This window comes from Lolium rigidum, chromosome 2, assembly GCF_022539505.1.
Source record: "Lolium rigidum isolate FL_2022 chromosome 2, APGP_CSIRO_Lrig_0.1, whole genome shotgun sequence".
Taxonomy (NCBI): Eukaryota; Viridiplantae; Streptophyta; class Magnoliopsida; order Poales; family Poaceae; genus Lolium; species Lolium rigidum.
In genome coordinates this window covers 219,459,399-219,477,607 of record NC_061509.1, presented here as the reverse complement: position 1 = coordinate 219,477,607, position 18,209 = coordinate 219,459,399, and the positions used below count along the sequence as shown (strand labels likewise).

General features: G+C 48.0%; 2 protein-coding genes across 2 annotated transcripts; one reads left to right on the top strand and one right to left on the bottom strand.

The window, feature by feature from the left end:
• Nucleotides 1-907: 907 nt before the first annotated feature.
• LOC124688159 (AT-hook motif nuclear-localized protein 25-like) lies at nt 908-2,354 on the top strand. Its single transcript, XM_047221875.1, has one exon. It carries the CDS (start codon nt 908-910, stop codon nt 1,895-1,897), a length of 990 nt encoding a protein of 329 aa, XP_047077831.1. The 3' UTR covers nt 1,898-2,354.
• Nucleotides 2,355-13,755: 11,401 nt separating this feature from the next.
• On the bottom strand, nt 13,756-17,836 carry LOC124692986 (thioredoxin reductase NTRB). The gene is made up of 2 exons (XM_047226422.1): nt 16,907-17,836; nt 13,756-14,072 (listed from the first exon to the last, which is right to left on the bottom strand). Exons 1-2 carry the CDS (start codon nt 17,829-17,831, stop codon nt 14,002-14,004), a joined length of 996 nt encoding a protein of 331 aa, XP_047082378.1. The 5' UTR covers nt 17,832-17,836; the 3' UTR covers nt 13,756-14,001.
• Between the last annotated feature and the right edge of the window lie 373 nt (nt 17,837-18,209).

Genomic DNA, 18,209 nt, shown 5'->3' with positions numbered 1-18,209 from the left:
GCCTGCCTTCCTGCGCGGCCGGCCGGTTCAACTAACGCGACAAACGAGTCCACGGGGCGCGTCGCTTTGGGATCGCGCGGGCCATCGCTTCTACGTCGCTGTTCCGCCTGCCCGAGCGAGCGAGTTATCACGGAGTTGGTGGGGAACCGGAGCGCATACTAGACTAGATAGCGAGAGAGTGGGATCGATCACAGAGAAAGCTAGCTAGCCCGGACCTTATCAGCACCTCCACCCCATCCCTCGCCGTCCCCCCCTCCTCCTCCACATCGCGCTCGCCTGCCTTTAATTCGCCGCTCCCTCCCTCACCGCCACGTCCAGCCCTCTTCTTCTTCTCCATCCCGCGCGCGCCTCCTCTCGTTCCGTACCACGGGTGGAGCTCGATCGAGCAAGCAAGCTAGCGAAGCAAAGCGGCGTCGTCGCGGTCGTCGGTGAAGGACTGAAGAGATCAAGCAAGCTTGTCTCTGCCGCAAAGCGCCGCCGTCCTCGTCGTCGGGGAAGCTTGTGCTCGAGGTAAGGTATACGAGACGAGCTATCTACTATCGCTGTAGGAAGCTTTACCGGATTGCGTGCATCATTGCTAGCTAGCTAGTCGTACTTGCTAGAGTACCAGATAAGTCTTCAAGTTGACGACGCCGCCAGGGTAGAAACTAGAAAAGCTCTCACGCGGAGGAGTTGGAGCAAGATTTATTTCTTTCCCATTTCTGAGATGTTCGTGTTGCCGGCACTTGCTTGGCATGCAAATTAAGCGGATATATAACACGCAATAGATCGGTGTGTGTGTGTGTACAGGTTATCAATTGAGCTTGCTTGCTAGCTCTGGAGAGAAGAAGGCGAGGAGGGGGAGGGCGACCCACCGACGGAGAAGCTGGCGGCCGGCAAGTGGTGGGAGCGGCCAGATGAAGCGGCCATGGCCGGGATGGACCCTGGCGGGGGCAGCCCCGGCGGCGGCGGCTCGCGCTACTTCCACCACCTGCTCCGCCCGCAGCAGCAGCAGCAGCCCTCGCCGCTCTCGCCCACCTCCCACGTCAAGATGGAGCAGGCCAGGGACCAGCACGCCAGGATGTCGTCGCCGGACCAGACCCCCGCGGGCGAGGCGGCAGACGCGGGCGGCAACGGCGGCGACCAGCCGTCGTCGTCGGCCATGGTCCCGGTCGACGGCGGAGGAGGCAGCGGCGGCTCGGGCGGGCCCACGCGCCGTCCGCGCGGCCGGCCCGCGGGGTCCAAGAACAAGCCCAAGCCGCCCATCATCGTGACGCGCGACAGCCCCAACGCGCTGCACTCGCACGTGCTCGAGGTCTCCGCGGGCGCCGACATCGTCGACTGCGTTTCCGAGTACGCGCGCCGCCGAGGGCGTGGCGTCTGCGTGCTCAGCGGCGGCGGCGCCGTCGTCAACGTCGCGCTGCGCCAGCCGGGCGCGTCGCCCCCGGGCAGCGTCGTGGCCACCCTGCGTGGACGGTTCGAGATCCTGTCCCTCACCGGCACGGTGCTTCCGCCGCCCGCGCCCCCAGGCGCAAGCGGACTCACCGTGTTCCTCTCGGGTGGGCAGGGACAGGTGATCGGCGGGAGCGTGGTGGGATCTCTTGTCGCCGCGGGGCCTGTCGTCCTGATGGCCGCTTCCTTCTCCAACGCCGTGTACGAGCGGCTCCCTCTCGAAGGGGAGGAGGAGGAGGTTGCGCCGCCTCCCACTGGAGCTGAAGCGCAAGATCAGGTGGCACAGTCAGCTGGGCCGCAAGGGCAGCAGCCAGCGGCATCGCAGTCCTCTGGCGTCACCGGAGGCGATGCCGGAGGCATGTCGCTCTACAACCTTGCTGGCGGGAATGTGGGGGGCTACCAGCTTCCCGGAGACAACTTTGGAGCCTGGGGTGGCGGCGGTGGCGGAGTCAGGCCACCGTTCTGATCCGTCTCTTGCAATGCAAATGTACAATCCACACACATGAAGACTTCACAAGAGTTTCAAATGGTGGAGAGCCCTTGCCATCCAGTACAGAGAGCTTAACCACAGCAGGCATGCATACTGGATTTTTCATTGGATTGACCTTTGTGAACTTGGAGCTATTTACACGTATGCATCGTGCATGCATGCGTTTTGAAAGATTGGGTATACATGGGATAGATCTATTGGAGGTCATGAGATATACTATGTTCAGGGAGGAAGCTGTTGAATTATTTCATGCAAGATCAATTTGGCAATAAGTTTAAAGGTTAGTGAGATCCCATGTTTTTTTTCTGTTTTTCTGGCACCACCGAGTGTTTTTCTTCTTTTTCTTACATTTTCCTTTGTAATGTTCTATTCTATTCTGGCTGTATCTTGGTGTAGAATGATGTTTCTTGAATGAAACTTTTGCTTCCCTTTTCTTGAGTGGCGTACTTGTGCAATGCAACACAAAAATCATGGATGGTCAGTTTTGAAGTTTCACATTCCTTGATATATTGCATATAGTACTATTTTACTGTCAATTCTTGAATTGGTGGTGTTCTTAACCTGCTGGTCAAAAACTCGGAAGCCCTAGCGCTTGCTGGGTCTAAAGCATGCATGTGTTTAGAACAGTGTGTCTGTCTCGGTCCATGAATTAGCTCACTCCCCTATGAAGAGCCACATGATAGTGGTGGTACTCCTACTTAATTACTCGTTTTTGCTGCATATAGTCTCCCTAGCTCAGGGATGACAGACACTACCCCAAAAGCCTTCTGTCCCTCTCTCTATTTGTTTCACTTGCAGTCTTCAATGGCCTCCGGAGCTCAGCTGCTGAGTAGCTCCAGTGCTCAGTATTTGGTCTAGGATTTGCTTTGAATTATCTGTGCTGTGCATGATTATATGTAGAGCCACAGAGGGCTATGCATGGGTAGCTAGAACACAAACGGTGGTGGCAGCGAGTCAGTGATGTCACTGTATCGATCATATATGCAGTTATTGAGGATGCAGTCGAGAGGGTAGACAACAGAGCACAAGATGCCAAGCCCAAAATTCACAGCGCAAGCTAGATTCTCACCTTCTGCTTTTGTACTGCGTCTTGGTGAATCTCCCAAGTACAATTTCTCTGCAACAGGGGCTCTGGCTGCTGTCTTCAGACCCTTAAATGGAAAAGAAAGAAAGATAGAAGGAGGGAAGCTTTTGCTTTTGCATAATTCGTGGGAAGGGGTAGGGAAGGGCGTTCTTGGCTTTGGAACTTGCTCAGAGCTTTTGCAACTTTTGTCCTTGAAGACGGTGATGCCAAGCCATCGCCTGTTCATCTCTGGTCAAGTCAAGCATCTCTCTCTCCTACTGGGGTCTCAATGTCTCGTGCATGCCCACTTGTCCGGCACAGTGCCACTGCATTCAAAACGAGGCGTTGGTGACATTTCCATGGTTTTTGTACTAGTACTAGCTTGCATCTACTGTGGGAGCAAACAAGAAATAAGTATGCAGCTTTAGCTGAATATCAATTTATGCAGAGAGAAAAGGAGAGCTGAAACTATAGGCGTGCTTGGTGTTTACCTTTTATTTTACTGAGGAAAAAATGCTTCTTTTCATCATTTCTGACTCCTGAATTACATTATCTTGAAGCTGAAAACTTGTACCCAGTCTCCCAGTTTTCTTTTCCAGTCGGGGTGATATATTATTAGGTCTCAATATATCGAATTTATCTGCTGTAACATTGGATGCACATGCAGCGGAAGGAAGAACGATGTGATCGGGTGATAACGCCTGATTGAGCATGTAATAGAAACTTAGCGACGGGATATTGTCGTCTTCATTCTTGACCTATTTGAAACTTTGAAGAATTTGGATCCTTACTTTTTTTACGAAAACCTTATGGTTTTTCAGCTTATAGGATTGGGGATGCGGAATCCATATTGAATCGATTTATATGCATGCTCTCTATTCTATTTTCAATGGGAGCTTAAATTTCATTTTAGTTTTTTGTATTATTAAGGGATTCTTTGCTTCAAACAAAGCTCGAAGCATTCCATTCCTTAGGTTTGTCGGGTCGGAATCATAGAAAATTATTCCTAGGATCTACTTTATATGTAATTTGGAAGGAAAATATTCATGTGACAACTATATTGGGCCATGCTCCTTTATAAAAGATCATGTGTTTCCTGTTGGCACGACCAAACAACCTTATTGTAGAATTTGTATTTTCAGTTTTTCATAGGGTTGACATGCATGGCATGGCATCTCAACCATAATTTCTCATGTTTCAAACCAAAGAAATCCCTTCTTCTAATTTCCTATGCACCATCCAAAGGCACCATCCTCTCCGATTTGCTTGCTCCACCGTCCACTCCAATGGTGGAGAATAGCTTTCCCCTCCGCAATGTGTCTCTTCATTTCACTCTAACCACGCTCACCTTCGTTCTCGCATGGGCGACTGTGATGCCTATGCGGGGTCTATGTGGTCTAGTCGGTGGCGGCATTGACTCAACAACTAGTTCTCACAGTATATAGCATTGATTCCAAGTTTATTTTTCCTGTTTCACATTCTTGCATTCCTGCAATCCAAAGAGGCCCCCGAATGGCCGAATCTACTTCAGCATTTTGTTGGTTAACGTGATAACGAGACAACGAGATTACTCACTGCAATGGGGAACTATATGTTTGCTGTCTACGGAGTATAGGACAGGAAGAGGACTAGACATGAAATACCAACCTCGAGACTTAGTTTAGCTAGGCTGCCAAACTGTGTTCAGTGTCAAGATACATATTTTTTTTCGCTAGCCTTTTTCTATTTTAGATACAAAAATCGATCTCTTATAGATATTTATATCATATGTGATCTGTGTTGTGAACTCCTGAAGAATATCTCCACTCTCACTCCCTGGAAGGATTTCTTTTCGTATCTGTCTTGACCTAGCGAGTGTTTACGCGGCTATGCCAAGCCAATATTACTCCCTACTGCACTAGTATACGCTGCGCACGAATGATACGAGGGGTCCCCGCGCTCGGCGCTGCCGGCCGACCGGACGAAAACGGAAACTCACCTTCGACCACGTACGCCGTACGGCTAGATCCACAGCTGCAGGGGAAGAATCGAATCCATGTCCACGAAGATGCCAAGCCGGGCCGGCAGCGGCAGCGTCGCCGGTCTCGCGGCGGAGGGCGCCATGGCCCGTTTGTTCGGCGGCGCTGTGAGGGTTTCCGATCGTACGGCAGACAGTTTTGCTTGGATTGAGGGAACTTTGCCGAGCGGAAGGCTAGCCAGAATTGGCCTGTACCAAACGCTCATGCGAAGGCCCGGTTCGGGTATTGACTGGGCCATGATTTTGTATGGGAGGGTGGGGAAGGCCGTCACGGGCTCGCGGCCCGGTAGTTACCTTTTCCATGGTTGCACTGCGCGGCTGCGCTGCGCCTTTCTCTCGCAAAATTTCAGATACGAAAATCAGGTCAGGAAGTAATCAGGCGATTCATGTGGAGCCGTAGGAATTCAAACGTAAGGGAAGATCAGAAGAATAATGGGAAAATATACAGAGAGGCGCCGCACGGTTCGGTCCGTGTGCGGCGGTGCGTTACGATTGGTGAAACCGCATCACGCCCATATAGGCCTGATTGTTTTTTCCATTGCCGACCCGCACCCGCTTTCACCTTATCCTTATCCATGCGAGCAGCTCCTCACCACACAATCCCCTCTTCTCTCACCGCAGGGGAGAGCGCTGCTCGCGAGGAACCAGAGGAGGTGTCCGTCGTCTAGAATGCAGCGGGAGACGCCACACCGGGAGGTGGAGGTGCGGGCCGACGAGCGCATGAAGCCAAGCGCGAGGGGAGTAGGTGTCCTTCCGCTAGCGTGGCGGAGGCCGTCGCCGGCGAGCATCTGCAGCGTGCTCGGTCGAGGCCTTCGCTGATGAGTATCTGCGGCGTGCTCGCGAGGAGGAGGTGTTCCTCTGCTAGCGCGGCGAGGTCGTCGCCGGCGAGCAACTGCGACGTGCTCGGGAGGAGGCAGTCGCCGACGAGGTCTGCGGCATGCTCGTCAGGAAGGGGCGTGGGCACCGCCGACGAGCGCATGGTGGAGGCGCCCTGCCCTTTCGTAGTGCAGGGCCGCCGCCGCCGAGCTCGGGGACTCCACCGACGAACGCTTGGAAGAGGCGTGCATCCCTATCGGGGAAATCGCTGCCGGTGAGCGCGCATAGAAGGTGTCCATCTCTGCAGACGAGAGCGAAGAGAGATTTCCGGATTAATTAGTGGTAACTGCCTGATTAGTACTCCGTAATTGCCATATTAGTGGTGTTCGTCCCTGCAGACGAACGAGCAGATCACTTGCCATATTAATTCGGTTTTAACTGCCAAATTATTTCGGCTAGCTGCCAAGTTTACGTGTGAGACTAATTTGCCAGATTAATCAGGGTCTGATGATTTTTCTCCCTGACTTCACCTTGATTAAAACTGGCAACTGGTTGAATTTTATTTGGCAACCATTTCTAGTTAATTTGGCAATTATCTTATAATTTCTCTAATATTGTCCGAGGCAACCATGTAGCAAGTTGTTGTAATTCCTGTTCCGAATGGAAGAAAAAGTTAACTACAAGGATACGATCAAAGAGCTAGCAGTAGTTTAGTGATAGCTAGACAGCTTTTACTTCCTTTTTTTTCCAACGCTTAAGTAGAAGAGTAGCCAGGTCCACGTGAAATACGCAGAACGGGGTTGCCAGCTAGGCGCCGCACGCGATTGAAAATATGCGGCGCCGCTGTGTAGTTTCGTCCAAGAATAATCCCTATGTCTGGGTTAGTTCAGTAGCTGATTTTTTTTGAAAATTTAATCACTCTATTAAGCAAACAGCAAGCCGCCTCACTAAAAACCTTCCAGGAAAAGAGTGCGTCTGAAACCTGCTACCGCGAATCACAGTATAGTTACATCATCCAGGAGGAGTTGGCTAAGGAAGCTAGGGGGTTCATCGACCCAATTACAAGAAATCAAACTCTCAAAACAAGACCTAGCTATTTTATGCGCTACTTTATTTACCTCCCTATGATAGTGATTAAACTCCACTGTACCAATCAAGCCAGCTAATGAAATACTATCTGCATAGATCGCTATTGCTTCATTCCACATCTGGGAATCACAAGAAAGATATTGAATCACCTCCAGGCAATCCGACTCCGCTTCAATGGACACACAACCCCTAGAGTTTGCCATCTCCAAACCATCCCGCATTGCCAAAGCCTCAACCATTGCCGCAGACGAGACATGTGGTATAAACCTAGCCGTAGCTGCCAGGAATACCCCCTGTCTATCCCGAAGGAATGCACCAACTGCACCACTTTAACTATCTGCATGGAAGGTTGCGTCGACAGTCAGTTTTAAGAAATTTATCCAAGGCTTCGTCCAAGTCATCTTGGCGACAGTACTAGTGGAACCGGATCGAGCAAAATTTGAAGCCAGGGATCTTATAGACATAGCACATCGAGCAGTTGGAGGGATCTGCTCACCGTGGGTGATGCATCTGTGCATCCAACATATATACCATGCAGCGATAGCCACAAGGTCATTAATTTTGATAGAACTATATCCCTGAGGAGAACTCCGGTGCACAGAAATTAAATCTTCCAAAACAGCCGAGCCCTGCTCCCAACTCCTTCCATATGCTAGAGGCTCCTTGATACTTGAAAATCATGTGCAATAAATCATTCGCTTCTCTATTGCACAAAGGGCAGATCCCAGATGTTCCTATATGGCGATCATGGAGGATTGCTTTCAATGGTAGGATACCACGCATAGCACTCCAATAGAATTTTTTTACTTTTGCAGGAACTTGTAATTTCCATAATTGACTCTAGACATGATTATTAAGTGGAGTACCCTAGACAAGTTGTCTCATAGTCTGCCCATTAAACCTATGTCTCCACTCAATGTAGTAGGCCGACCGAACAGAAAAGATGCCAGATTTTGTACCATGCCAAGCAATAAAATCTTCAAATGCATTGTGATTAAGGGGAATTTGTAGAATCCGTGAAACATCCTGAGGGTTGAAAATAGATATGATCAACTCCTGGTCCCAATTCCCAGAGACCGGGTCAATCAGGCTTTAAATACCATGCCAAGCAATAAAATCTTCAAATGCATTGTGATTAAATAGGAATAGCTTGAGCAACAACTTTGTACCATGCCAAGCAATAAAATCTTCAAATGCATTGTGATTAAATAGGAATAGCTTGAGCAACAACTTTAAGAAGAATTTCTTTACCCCCAATAGACAACAATTTTTCCTTCCATCCTTTAGTTCTCATGATTACTCGTTCCACAAAATGCATGAAACAATCACTCCTGTCTACGCCCACAATAGCTGGGAGTTCATGGTACTTATCAAAAATAGCTTCTGTATTAATATTCAGGGTATTACAAATATCCACTTTCACATCCACATGTGTATTAGGGCCGAAGAATATACTTGATTTAGCCACACTTATCATATGACCTGAGTTAGCACAATAGTCATCAAGAACTTGTTGCAATAAGGTTGCATTATTCAAATCTGCATTCAAGAGAATTAATGAATCATCGGCACATAATAGATGTGATAGATGGTGCATTCTTGCACACCTTTATCCCTTCCATGCCACCAACCTCCTCGACTTGCATCAAACAACTTGATAAACATTCTTCACATAACAGGAATAGATATGGAGAGATAGGGTCTCCCCATCGGATCCCTCTAGTGGGAATAAAATTCTCAGTTAGTTGGGAGTTGAATCTTACTGAATATGTCACCGAGGTAACACAAGCCATGACCATCTCAACCCACTAACTATGAAAACCAAGCTTAATCATCATATTTCTCAGGAAATTCCATTCAACTCTGTCATAGGCTTTATGCATATCCAACTTAACTGCACATAGCCCATCTTTTCCTTTCCTTTTATTTTTGATTTTATGGATACATTCATAAGCCACAAGAACATTGTCAGTAATCTGTCTTCCAGGGACAAAAGAATTTTGAGTAGGAGAAATAATCTCTGGGAGCATAATCTTGAGCCTAGCTGTAAGCATCTTAGAGATAATCTTATAAACGACATTACAAAGTGAAATAGGTCGGAATTGAGATACCTCCTTAGGAACATCGTTTTTTGGAATAAGCACCACGATTGTTTCATTCCACCCCTTCGGAATAACCTTATCATAATTTCCTTAAGGACTGCTTTTGTAATGTCGGTTCCCACAAAATGCCTGAATTTTTTGTAGAAGAGCGCATGGAGGCCATCCGGTCCAGGCGCCTTGAGATCGCCAATGCTGAACACGGCCTTTTTGACATCCTCTGCAATGTAAGGAGCAATCAGTTTATCATTCATCTCAGAGGTGACTTTAGGAGTTATTTTATCAGTGAAAGCTGGATCAATAACATTCACTTCTGACGAGAATAGGTTTGTGAAATAGTTGACCACCACAGGATTAAGATTTTCAGTACCCTCCACGAACTGGCCATTTTCATTCTTCAGAGTTTTGATAAGATTCTTTTTCCTACGGGCTGATGCAAAACCCTGGAAATAAGCCGTGTTTTGTCACCATGTTGAAGCCAGTTAGCATGGGCACGTTGGCTCTACTTTATTTCCTCTTGTTCCAAAAGTTTTTCAATCAGAGATGCAAGTTCATGCCTTTTCTGGTCATTATCCGGAGTAATCTGCCCTCTCATCAAAACTTCGAGTTCCCATTGGGCTTCTTGTAGTTGTTTCTTGGGCTTTTTGAGCACTTGTTGATCCCACATGTGAAGCCCATCATGCATGGCTTTGATCGAGTACGTCGATCGGCCCCGACGCAGTTGTCCACTTCTCTTCCACCACATCGCGAAAGGACTCCTCCCTCATCCACTTCGCTTCAAACTGCAAGGGACGATTAACCGCCCTTGGAGCTGCAGCATAGTAGTCTGTATCAAGCAATAGCGGACGGTGATCCGAGTGATTATATTCCAGGTTGACAACAGCCACCTCTGGGTGCACATCAATCCATGCCAAATTTCCGAAGCCTCTATCCAATCTTTCACGAATATTTCCATGGTGCCAAGTGAACCTATCTCCCACATACCCGAGATCATCTAGCCCACAATCAGTCAAAGTATCCTGGAAGGCTTGCATGAACTGCTGCGGTCTTACCCTGCCTCCCTCTTTTTCATGATCATATAAAATTTAATTTAGATCTCCTATCAAAATCCAAGGGAGGTTGTGTCGGCTATGCATATCCCGGATTCCCTGCCAAGTTTTGTATTTGTCCCTCACTTAAATTCACCATACATCCCAATAAACCTCCATATCTTTTGGGTGTTCTCCTCAATTCGCACATTGATGTCTACGGGAGCTTCTATTCTTGTAGACAGTGTTGGGCCTCCAAGAGCAGAGGTTTGTAGAACAGCAGCAAGTTTCCCTTAAGTGGATCACCCAAGGTTTATCGATCTCAGGGAGGAAGAGGTCAAAGATATCCCTCTCAAGCAACCCTGCAACCACAAAGCAAGAAGTCTCTTGTGTCCCCAACACACCTAATACACTTGTCGGATGTAAAGGTGCACTAGTTCGGCGAAGAGATAGTGAGATGCAAGTAATATGGATGAGTATGAGTGGTAATAGCAATCTGAATAAAATATGGCAGCGAGTAAACATGCAACAAAACAGTAAACAAACGGAGATTCGATGCTTGGAAGCAAGGCCTAGGGATCCCGCTTTCACTAGTGGACACTCTCAACAATGATCACATAATAGGACTACTCTACACCCTCTTGTTGGATGATGAACACCACTAACAGTGTAGGATTACATGAACCCTCAATGCCGGAGTTAACAAGCTCCACAGTATTCAATGTTCATATTTAAATAACCTTAGAGTGCAAGAGAGATCAACACAATCACACCAAGAACTAACATAGCATGCACACTGTCACCATCACACTATGAAGGAGGCATAGATCACATCAATACTTATCATAGCAATAGTTAACTTCATAATCTACAAGAGATTACAATCATAACCCACGCCAAGTACTACACGATGCACACACTATCACCATTACACCGTGCAGAGGAATAGACTACTTTAATAACATCACTAGAGTAGCACATAGATGATATTCAACTAGATCACATAAAGAGAGAGATGAACCACATAGCTACAGCGGAGCCCTCAGCCCGGGGTGAATTACTCCCTCCTCATCATGGAGACAGCGATGGCGGTGAAGATGGCGGTGGAGACGGCGGTGGAGATGACTCCGGGGGCAATTCCCCGTCCCGGCAGGGTGCCGGAACAGAGACTTCTGTCCCCCGAATTGGAGTTTCGTGATGGCGGCGGCTCTGGATGGTTTTCTCTGGTTTCGTCGAACTGGGTCGAGGTTTTAGGTCAGGGACGACTAAATAGGCGAAGAGGCGGAGTCGGAGGGGTCGACGAGGCGACGACACACTAGGGGGGCGCCCCCCCCCCCTAGGCCACGCCGGCCTGTCATCTGGGGGCCCAGTGGCCCCCCTCTGGCCTCTCTCGGGTGTTCTGGAAGCTTCGTCCAAAAATAGGATGCTGGGCGTTGATTTCGTCCGATTCCGAGAATATTTCCTTACTAGGATTTCTGGAACCAAAAACAGCAGAAAACAGGAACTGGACCTTCGGCATCTCGTCAATAGGTTAGTTCCGGAAAACGCATAAATATGACATAAAGTGTGCATAAAACATGTAGATATCATCAATAATGTGGCATGGAACATAAGAAATTATCGATACGTCGGAGACGTATCACACATCAATATAGTTTGGGTGAGCATACAATTGAGATACTTTCACTTCAGCTCTCCACAACAGCAGAATACATCCTTTCCTACCATCACTAGCCTGAACTATTTTAAAATCCATCCTCATTCTCCTCCTAAGACAATCAACCGGATAAGAATCAAGGTGGGTCTCCGACAAAAACACCACCTCAGGGTTATGGCGCCTCAAAACATCTAGAAGCGCAAGAACTGCCGCAGCATTACCCAACCCACGACAGTTGCATACTAAGATTTTCATTGCGACCGGACGGAGCCCTCGTGAGACTCCACCGATCCTAGTGAGGAGTTAGATCCGTCCTTCTTTGTTCGTTTCTTGCGATCCTTGTCCAAATCACCTCCAGGATTGCCATTAGCAGCCTAGCCTTCAGTGATCATAGGCATCCCACCAGCAACAGAGCCATTACCAGTATCTTTTGCAGCTTCCAAAATTTCATCTTTCTCATTCATATCTAAACCCCTCTTGGTCGCTGAGTTTGTAAGATCATGCATGTCCACCTCCATATCCTTGCTTTTACCTGGGCTTGTTGTCGTGTCCAACAAATCAGGGTCTGAAGAATTAGGACCATGCACCCCCATAACATTGTGCCGCCATGGGGTAAGAGAACTCTCATACATGTAGACACCCGAGCGACCTCTACCCGATAAATCTGGATTACGGCCACCACGGGTACCCCCACGTCCCCCTCCTCTGGAACTAACAATTAACAGAACCTCGACCCAACCACGTATGCCACTCAGCCTTCAAGAAATCTCCCCATTTTAAATCGGCTTCCTCGTGTTCATCAGAACCACATTCCAGATGGGAATACCCAAAAAAACCACAGGCACCACAAAACCTCGGAATTTTTTCATATTGAATCTGGTAGTATTCCCTCTTTTTGTCTCTTGAGATAGTAACTACACGTGCAAGCTTTTTACTCACATCCAGTCTCACTTTGACCCGAACAAAATTTCCCATACCATTAACTTCTGTCTCCACTTTGTCAACCTTCCCAACGTTTCTTTCAGTGAGATTTGTGATCAAAGCCTTATTTCTATACCCCACCGGGAGTTTGTGCATCTGGAGCCAGGTGTCAAAGTGGTTCAAGTCAATTGTATCCGGATCAACAAGGTCATCATATTCTTCAATACACACCGCGTTTTGTCTAAACAGCCATGGTCCTCCTTCGGTGACTTTCAACCAATCCCCTAGACAAAAGCACTGAACCGTAAACATATTACCTTCGAGGTGATTGAATTCTATTCGTTGTGCTGGTAACCAGGCGTTCGTCATATGCTGCTCAAAAGTAATGGGACTGAATTGATTTGCCGTATGGACTTTTAGCAAAGCCATCCACTTGAATCCCTGTTTCGGCGCTGAATCTTCCTCCTCGAAGACGAGGTCATCAAGTTCATCCTCCTCCAGACCAAGACGTTGCAACAGATCACCAATCGGCTCATCCTTCTTAGCACCCGATCCTCTTACCTGAGACGAGGAGGACTCCGTACTCGCCATAACAGAGAAAAACACTCACCAGATTGAAACTGCCACCCAGAACTTTGGAACCCTAGCCCCTCCGACCAAGCAGAGGAAGGACGAGAGCACCCAGTCAGAAACCCGAGCGCCTCCTCGAGCCAAGAGATCAGCACCCCGCGCCCAGAGCAGGCTCTGGAAGGGGGGTCGACAAAACCCTAGATCGCCCTGGTGATCGCCAGAGCGCTAGGTCTCGAAACGTTTTCCCAAGATAATCACATCTTTGGTTTTGGGTTAGTTCAGTAGCTGGCCTGCCCTGCGTTCAGACATTGTTCTGTTTTGGAACTAGTTGTGGAACATGATACTGTCTGTATACGCGATGTCTAGGTTGCTGCGTTACCTCCCAGATTTCGGCTTGGTTGCAACGGTTACTTTTTAGTGACATCCAGTGTCTTTGTTACATAAAACTAGGACGAGAGGCCACTGGGCATTTCTTTTCAAAATACGTGTGACCGTCATACAAAAAGGCAGCAACATCGACCGTTATACAAAAAGGCAGCAACATCATAATATCACACAGAAAAAAAAGATAGTATGAGAAAAATATGAGTTCATCAATCCTAAATGTCAATCAATTCAAGCTCCGTTCACATGCAAATAATTTTCCAGGACACCAGTGCGAGTTGCTACTCGAATAATGTTGTGCTAATAAGCATCATAAGAAATCTACAGAAATAATCGGGAGACGAGCCAACACACACCGGCAATCTCAGAGTGCGGCTTTCAGCGCCGCCAATGGACTTGTGGAAGGGCTGGAGGTGATCCTTTCATCAAGAGATAGTCAATCAGACTTGCCCTCCTGTGCACCGACCTCTTGCAGATAGTGCTCCGCATCCAAGGCAGCCATGCACCCTGTATAAACTGAGTTAGATATTTGCGGCAGAATCATATGCTCATCAGGAGCCACTAACTAATGCCAATTCGCAATAAATTATATTGTCAACAGGCAGCAGGCACCGATAGAGGATTATATTGTAACTAAGACTGAATGATGAACCACACATCTCAAACTACTCATAACAAAAGAAAAAGATTTCACCTTATACTACCATGTTAAACATTGATCGATCAACATAAGATTTTCGGTAAAACATCAGCTTCTAGTTAGAAAAGGAAAATTTTGTAGCATTCTGCACATCAATTGACTATTTAAAGAGACAGTATAGCATTAATTGACTGTTTAAAGAGACAGTATAGAATTAGCATGTTCCAGCGACAAAGATAATAAACACCCAAACTAAAGTGGGAGATCCAATACTTCTGCCTATAGTTTAGGATAAATGAACTTATATCTGTTGTGAGGGTCCTAGTCTGACTAATACTTTTGGAACATAACCTTACTAAGTATACTACACAACAGTGTTAACTGCTTGAGTGTCACTTACCATGCGATGGCAATAACATTCTGCACTTGCTCTCAGGAATTATATAGTCAGCCATAACAGTGTAGCATGGAAAAGTTTGCTCCAACCTAAATAGACGATGTATCTTTAATTGTGAAAAATGACATTGGTTCGTTGCCTATGAAATACTTGGGAGTGCTGGCATCTCATAGGAAACTTTTAGCATCAGATCTGGAGTTTGTGGTGACAAAAATTCAGAAGTGTTTGGGTAATTGGCAGCCAGTGTCGACGGGAGGTCAGGAAATTCTGATTGATTTTTTTTCTAGCAATATTCCTACATATGTCATGGGTGTATATCTTCTCTCAGAAGGTATTCACTACAAAGCTGATATGGTAAAAGCAAAGTTTTATTGGGAAGGCAATGGAGGGTTACACAAGTATATCATATGGTTAACTGGAAAGATCTTTGTAAGCCAAGAGAATTTGGAGGCTTGGGTTTCACCGAGGGCAGAGCTAAGAACATCTTGCTGCTTCCTAAGTGGATAATGAAGATTGAAAGAGGTGACCAGGATTTGAGCTGTCAAATTCTGAAGAAAAAGTATTTGGGAGATGGAGGTTTTTCCCAGTCTGATCCTGCAGGAGCTTCCCAGTTCTGGAAGGGTCTCCATAAGGTTAAACATTGGGTGAAACGGGGTCTGGCAAGTTGGTGATGGGCGTAAAACTAATTTTTGGAGGGATGTTGGGCTAGGGCATGTGCCGCTTAGTGAGTGTTTTCCTTTTATTTTTGCTCGCTGCGATCGATGCTTCGGTTAATGAGGTGATTAGGCTTGGGGTCTAAGCTTCTCTTTTCATTGCTCTTTTGGCCCTCGGGAAGGGGAGGAGTGGGATGGCCTTCGCCAGATGCTTGCAGATGTGCAGCTCCTAGATGCTGCGGATGAGGGCTATTGGTTGCTAACTAAAACTGGTTGTTTTACTTCAAAATCGCTTTATGATGAGATCCTTTATCCAGGTGTGTAGGATACCCGGATTATGTGGAGCTCTGGAAATCCAACATGCCGCTTAAGGTTAAATTTTTTGTTTGGATGTGTTTCAAAGGGTGTATTCAAGTGACAGAAGATTTACAAAAAATAAGGGTTGGCCTGGGGAACCTGGGTGTAAATTGTGTGGTGAACTTGAAACTGTTAAACACTTGATTTTTCTTTGCCCTCTGTCTCATATCAATTGGTTGTTTATCAAAGAAGCTTTGGGTTGGCTACGGCCACCCAAAGATTTTGGAGATTTTATTGATGTGGCTCTTAAACCTCCTGGTGCTGGTTCTAATCGTAACGGCTGGGCAGTGCTTGGGGTGCTGGCATGGTCCATCTGGAATACAAGAAATGTTTTGGTGTTCAACAACAAGATTTGCCCCTCTCTGCTAACTAACATATCCAAAACTATCTCTTTTCTTTCGCAGTGGAAGGCCCTGTTCCCATAAAAGTGTAGGGGAAAATGGAATCAACCAGTGGAGAAGCTGAAGCTCTCAGCAAAACAGTTTCATCTGAAAGGGAGACCTTGCTGGCTAAACCAGCACCAGCTATGCAAGGAGGAATCAGGGGCTAGTCTAGTCAGAATCGACCTCCACTTCAGCCAACTGCGCCTGCAGGTTCGACTGCAATTTCTGAGGATGTGGCAAGAGCACCTATGTTTCACAGCCCTGATATGGTAGTTCGTTCTGGTTAGGTTTCCTTGGCCAGGCAGGCGGCAAAAACCTGAAAGTTTACCTTTTCTCCTTCCATTTGGTCTGGATTCTGGGTCTATTCTGTTATTGTAAAGTAATGGAACCCTGCTACCTGTGTGACTAGCGTGGTTCTTAAATGTACTGAACAGATGTCTAGTGCATTGTCACACAATATAATAATGAAATAGTTTAGCTTAGTTCCCACTTCCCATTTTACCTAGGTTTTGTTAACCAGGCAGAAGGCAAAAAAACCTTGATATTCTGTCACTACAAAGAAATGGAACCCTGCTACCAAGGTAAGTCGTAAGGAAAAGAAACCGATTCCCAACCCCTGCTTGGAAACAGTAAGATGTCGCACATATTCAGCAGGTTTGGGCACCAATCATAGAGTCTCACAGTTACTAGCTCGGTTCTTACATTTACAGATTTACTAAACAAAAAATTTAGTTCAAACTCATTTTGTTCCAACTGCTTAAACACCACATCCTATTGTCACATGGGGAAAAAGCAACATTAAGCTAGTGGACAATATGGGTGCTTTGTGGAGAAATTTACATGACCAAATAAGCAAATTGATCACTAGCAAGGCAAATATACAATTAATTCACACGGTGTTATGATAATACCTGATCCAGCGGCAGTAATGGCCTGACGGTACTTCTTGTCCTGCACATCCCCAGCAGCAAAGACGCCCTCTACACTGGTATGTGTAGATCCTGGCTTGGTGGCCACATACCCATCGGCATGGAGCTCAAGCTGGCCATTGAGAAACTTGGTGGCCGGCTCATGCCCGATGGCGAAGAAGAGCCCAGACACCTGAAGATCAGAGACCTCGCCAGTAACCAAGTTCTTGACCTTAACCCCAGCCAAGGGGCCGCCGCCTGCGCCGCCGTAGGCCTCGACGACCTCAGAGTCCCAGACGACCTGGATCTTGGGGTTGGAGAGCGCCCTGGCCTGCATAATCTTGGAGGCGCGGAAGGTGTCGCGGCGGTGGATGATGTACACCTTGGATCCGTACTTGGTGAGGAAGTTGCCCTCCTCCATGGCGGAGTCGCCGCCGCCGATGACGGCGATGGGCTTGTTCCGGAAGATGGGCGCGGCGCCGTCGCAGACGGCGCAGGCGGAGATGCCGCGGTTCCAGTAGGCGTCGGAGCCGTCGAAGTGGAGGCGGCGCGCGACGGCGCCCGTGGCGACGACGACGGCGTCGGCGAGGACGGTGGTGGAGTCGGAGGCGACGCGGAAGGGGCGCGCGGAGAAGTCGACCTCGGTGACGGTCTCGGAGAGGATGTTGGTCCCGAAGCGCGCGGACTGGGCGCGGCAGTTGTCCATGAGGTCGATGCCCATGATGCCCGTGGGGAAGCCCGGGAAGTTCTCGACGTCGGTGGTGGTGGTGAGCTGGCCCCCCGCCGCGATGTCGTTCGCCATCCAGCCCTCGAAGAGCACGGGCTTGAGCTCCGCGCGGGCCGCGTAGATGGCCGCCGTGTGCGCGGCCGGGCCGCTGCCGATGATGCACACGCGCGTGCGGAGCGGCGCGGCGGCAGATCCCTCCATGGCTGCTCGGCTTGGCGGCGGCGGCGGCTGCGGTTGATAAGGGGTTTCGCGAGGAATGAAATTACTACTCGTGGGTCTCCAGTTTGGGTCTTGACTAGTAGTATTCCGTCTGAGCGAACGAGCCAGTCAATCAATGACCTGACCACTACGAGTTGTGTTTGGCATTTTTGGTATATTTGCCGGTTACTTTTCTCCGAGCTGATTTCACCCCAGCCATTCTCATCTTTTCCCTCGCGCCAACTGATTAGGGATGTAGTCGACCTTAAGAATTTTCTGCTTAGGGAGTGCAACAGTGCTTAATTCTTGCAATGGTAATTACGGATGTGGTCGACCTTAAGAATTTTCTGCTTACGACTGAGTGATAATGCTTAATTCTTG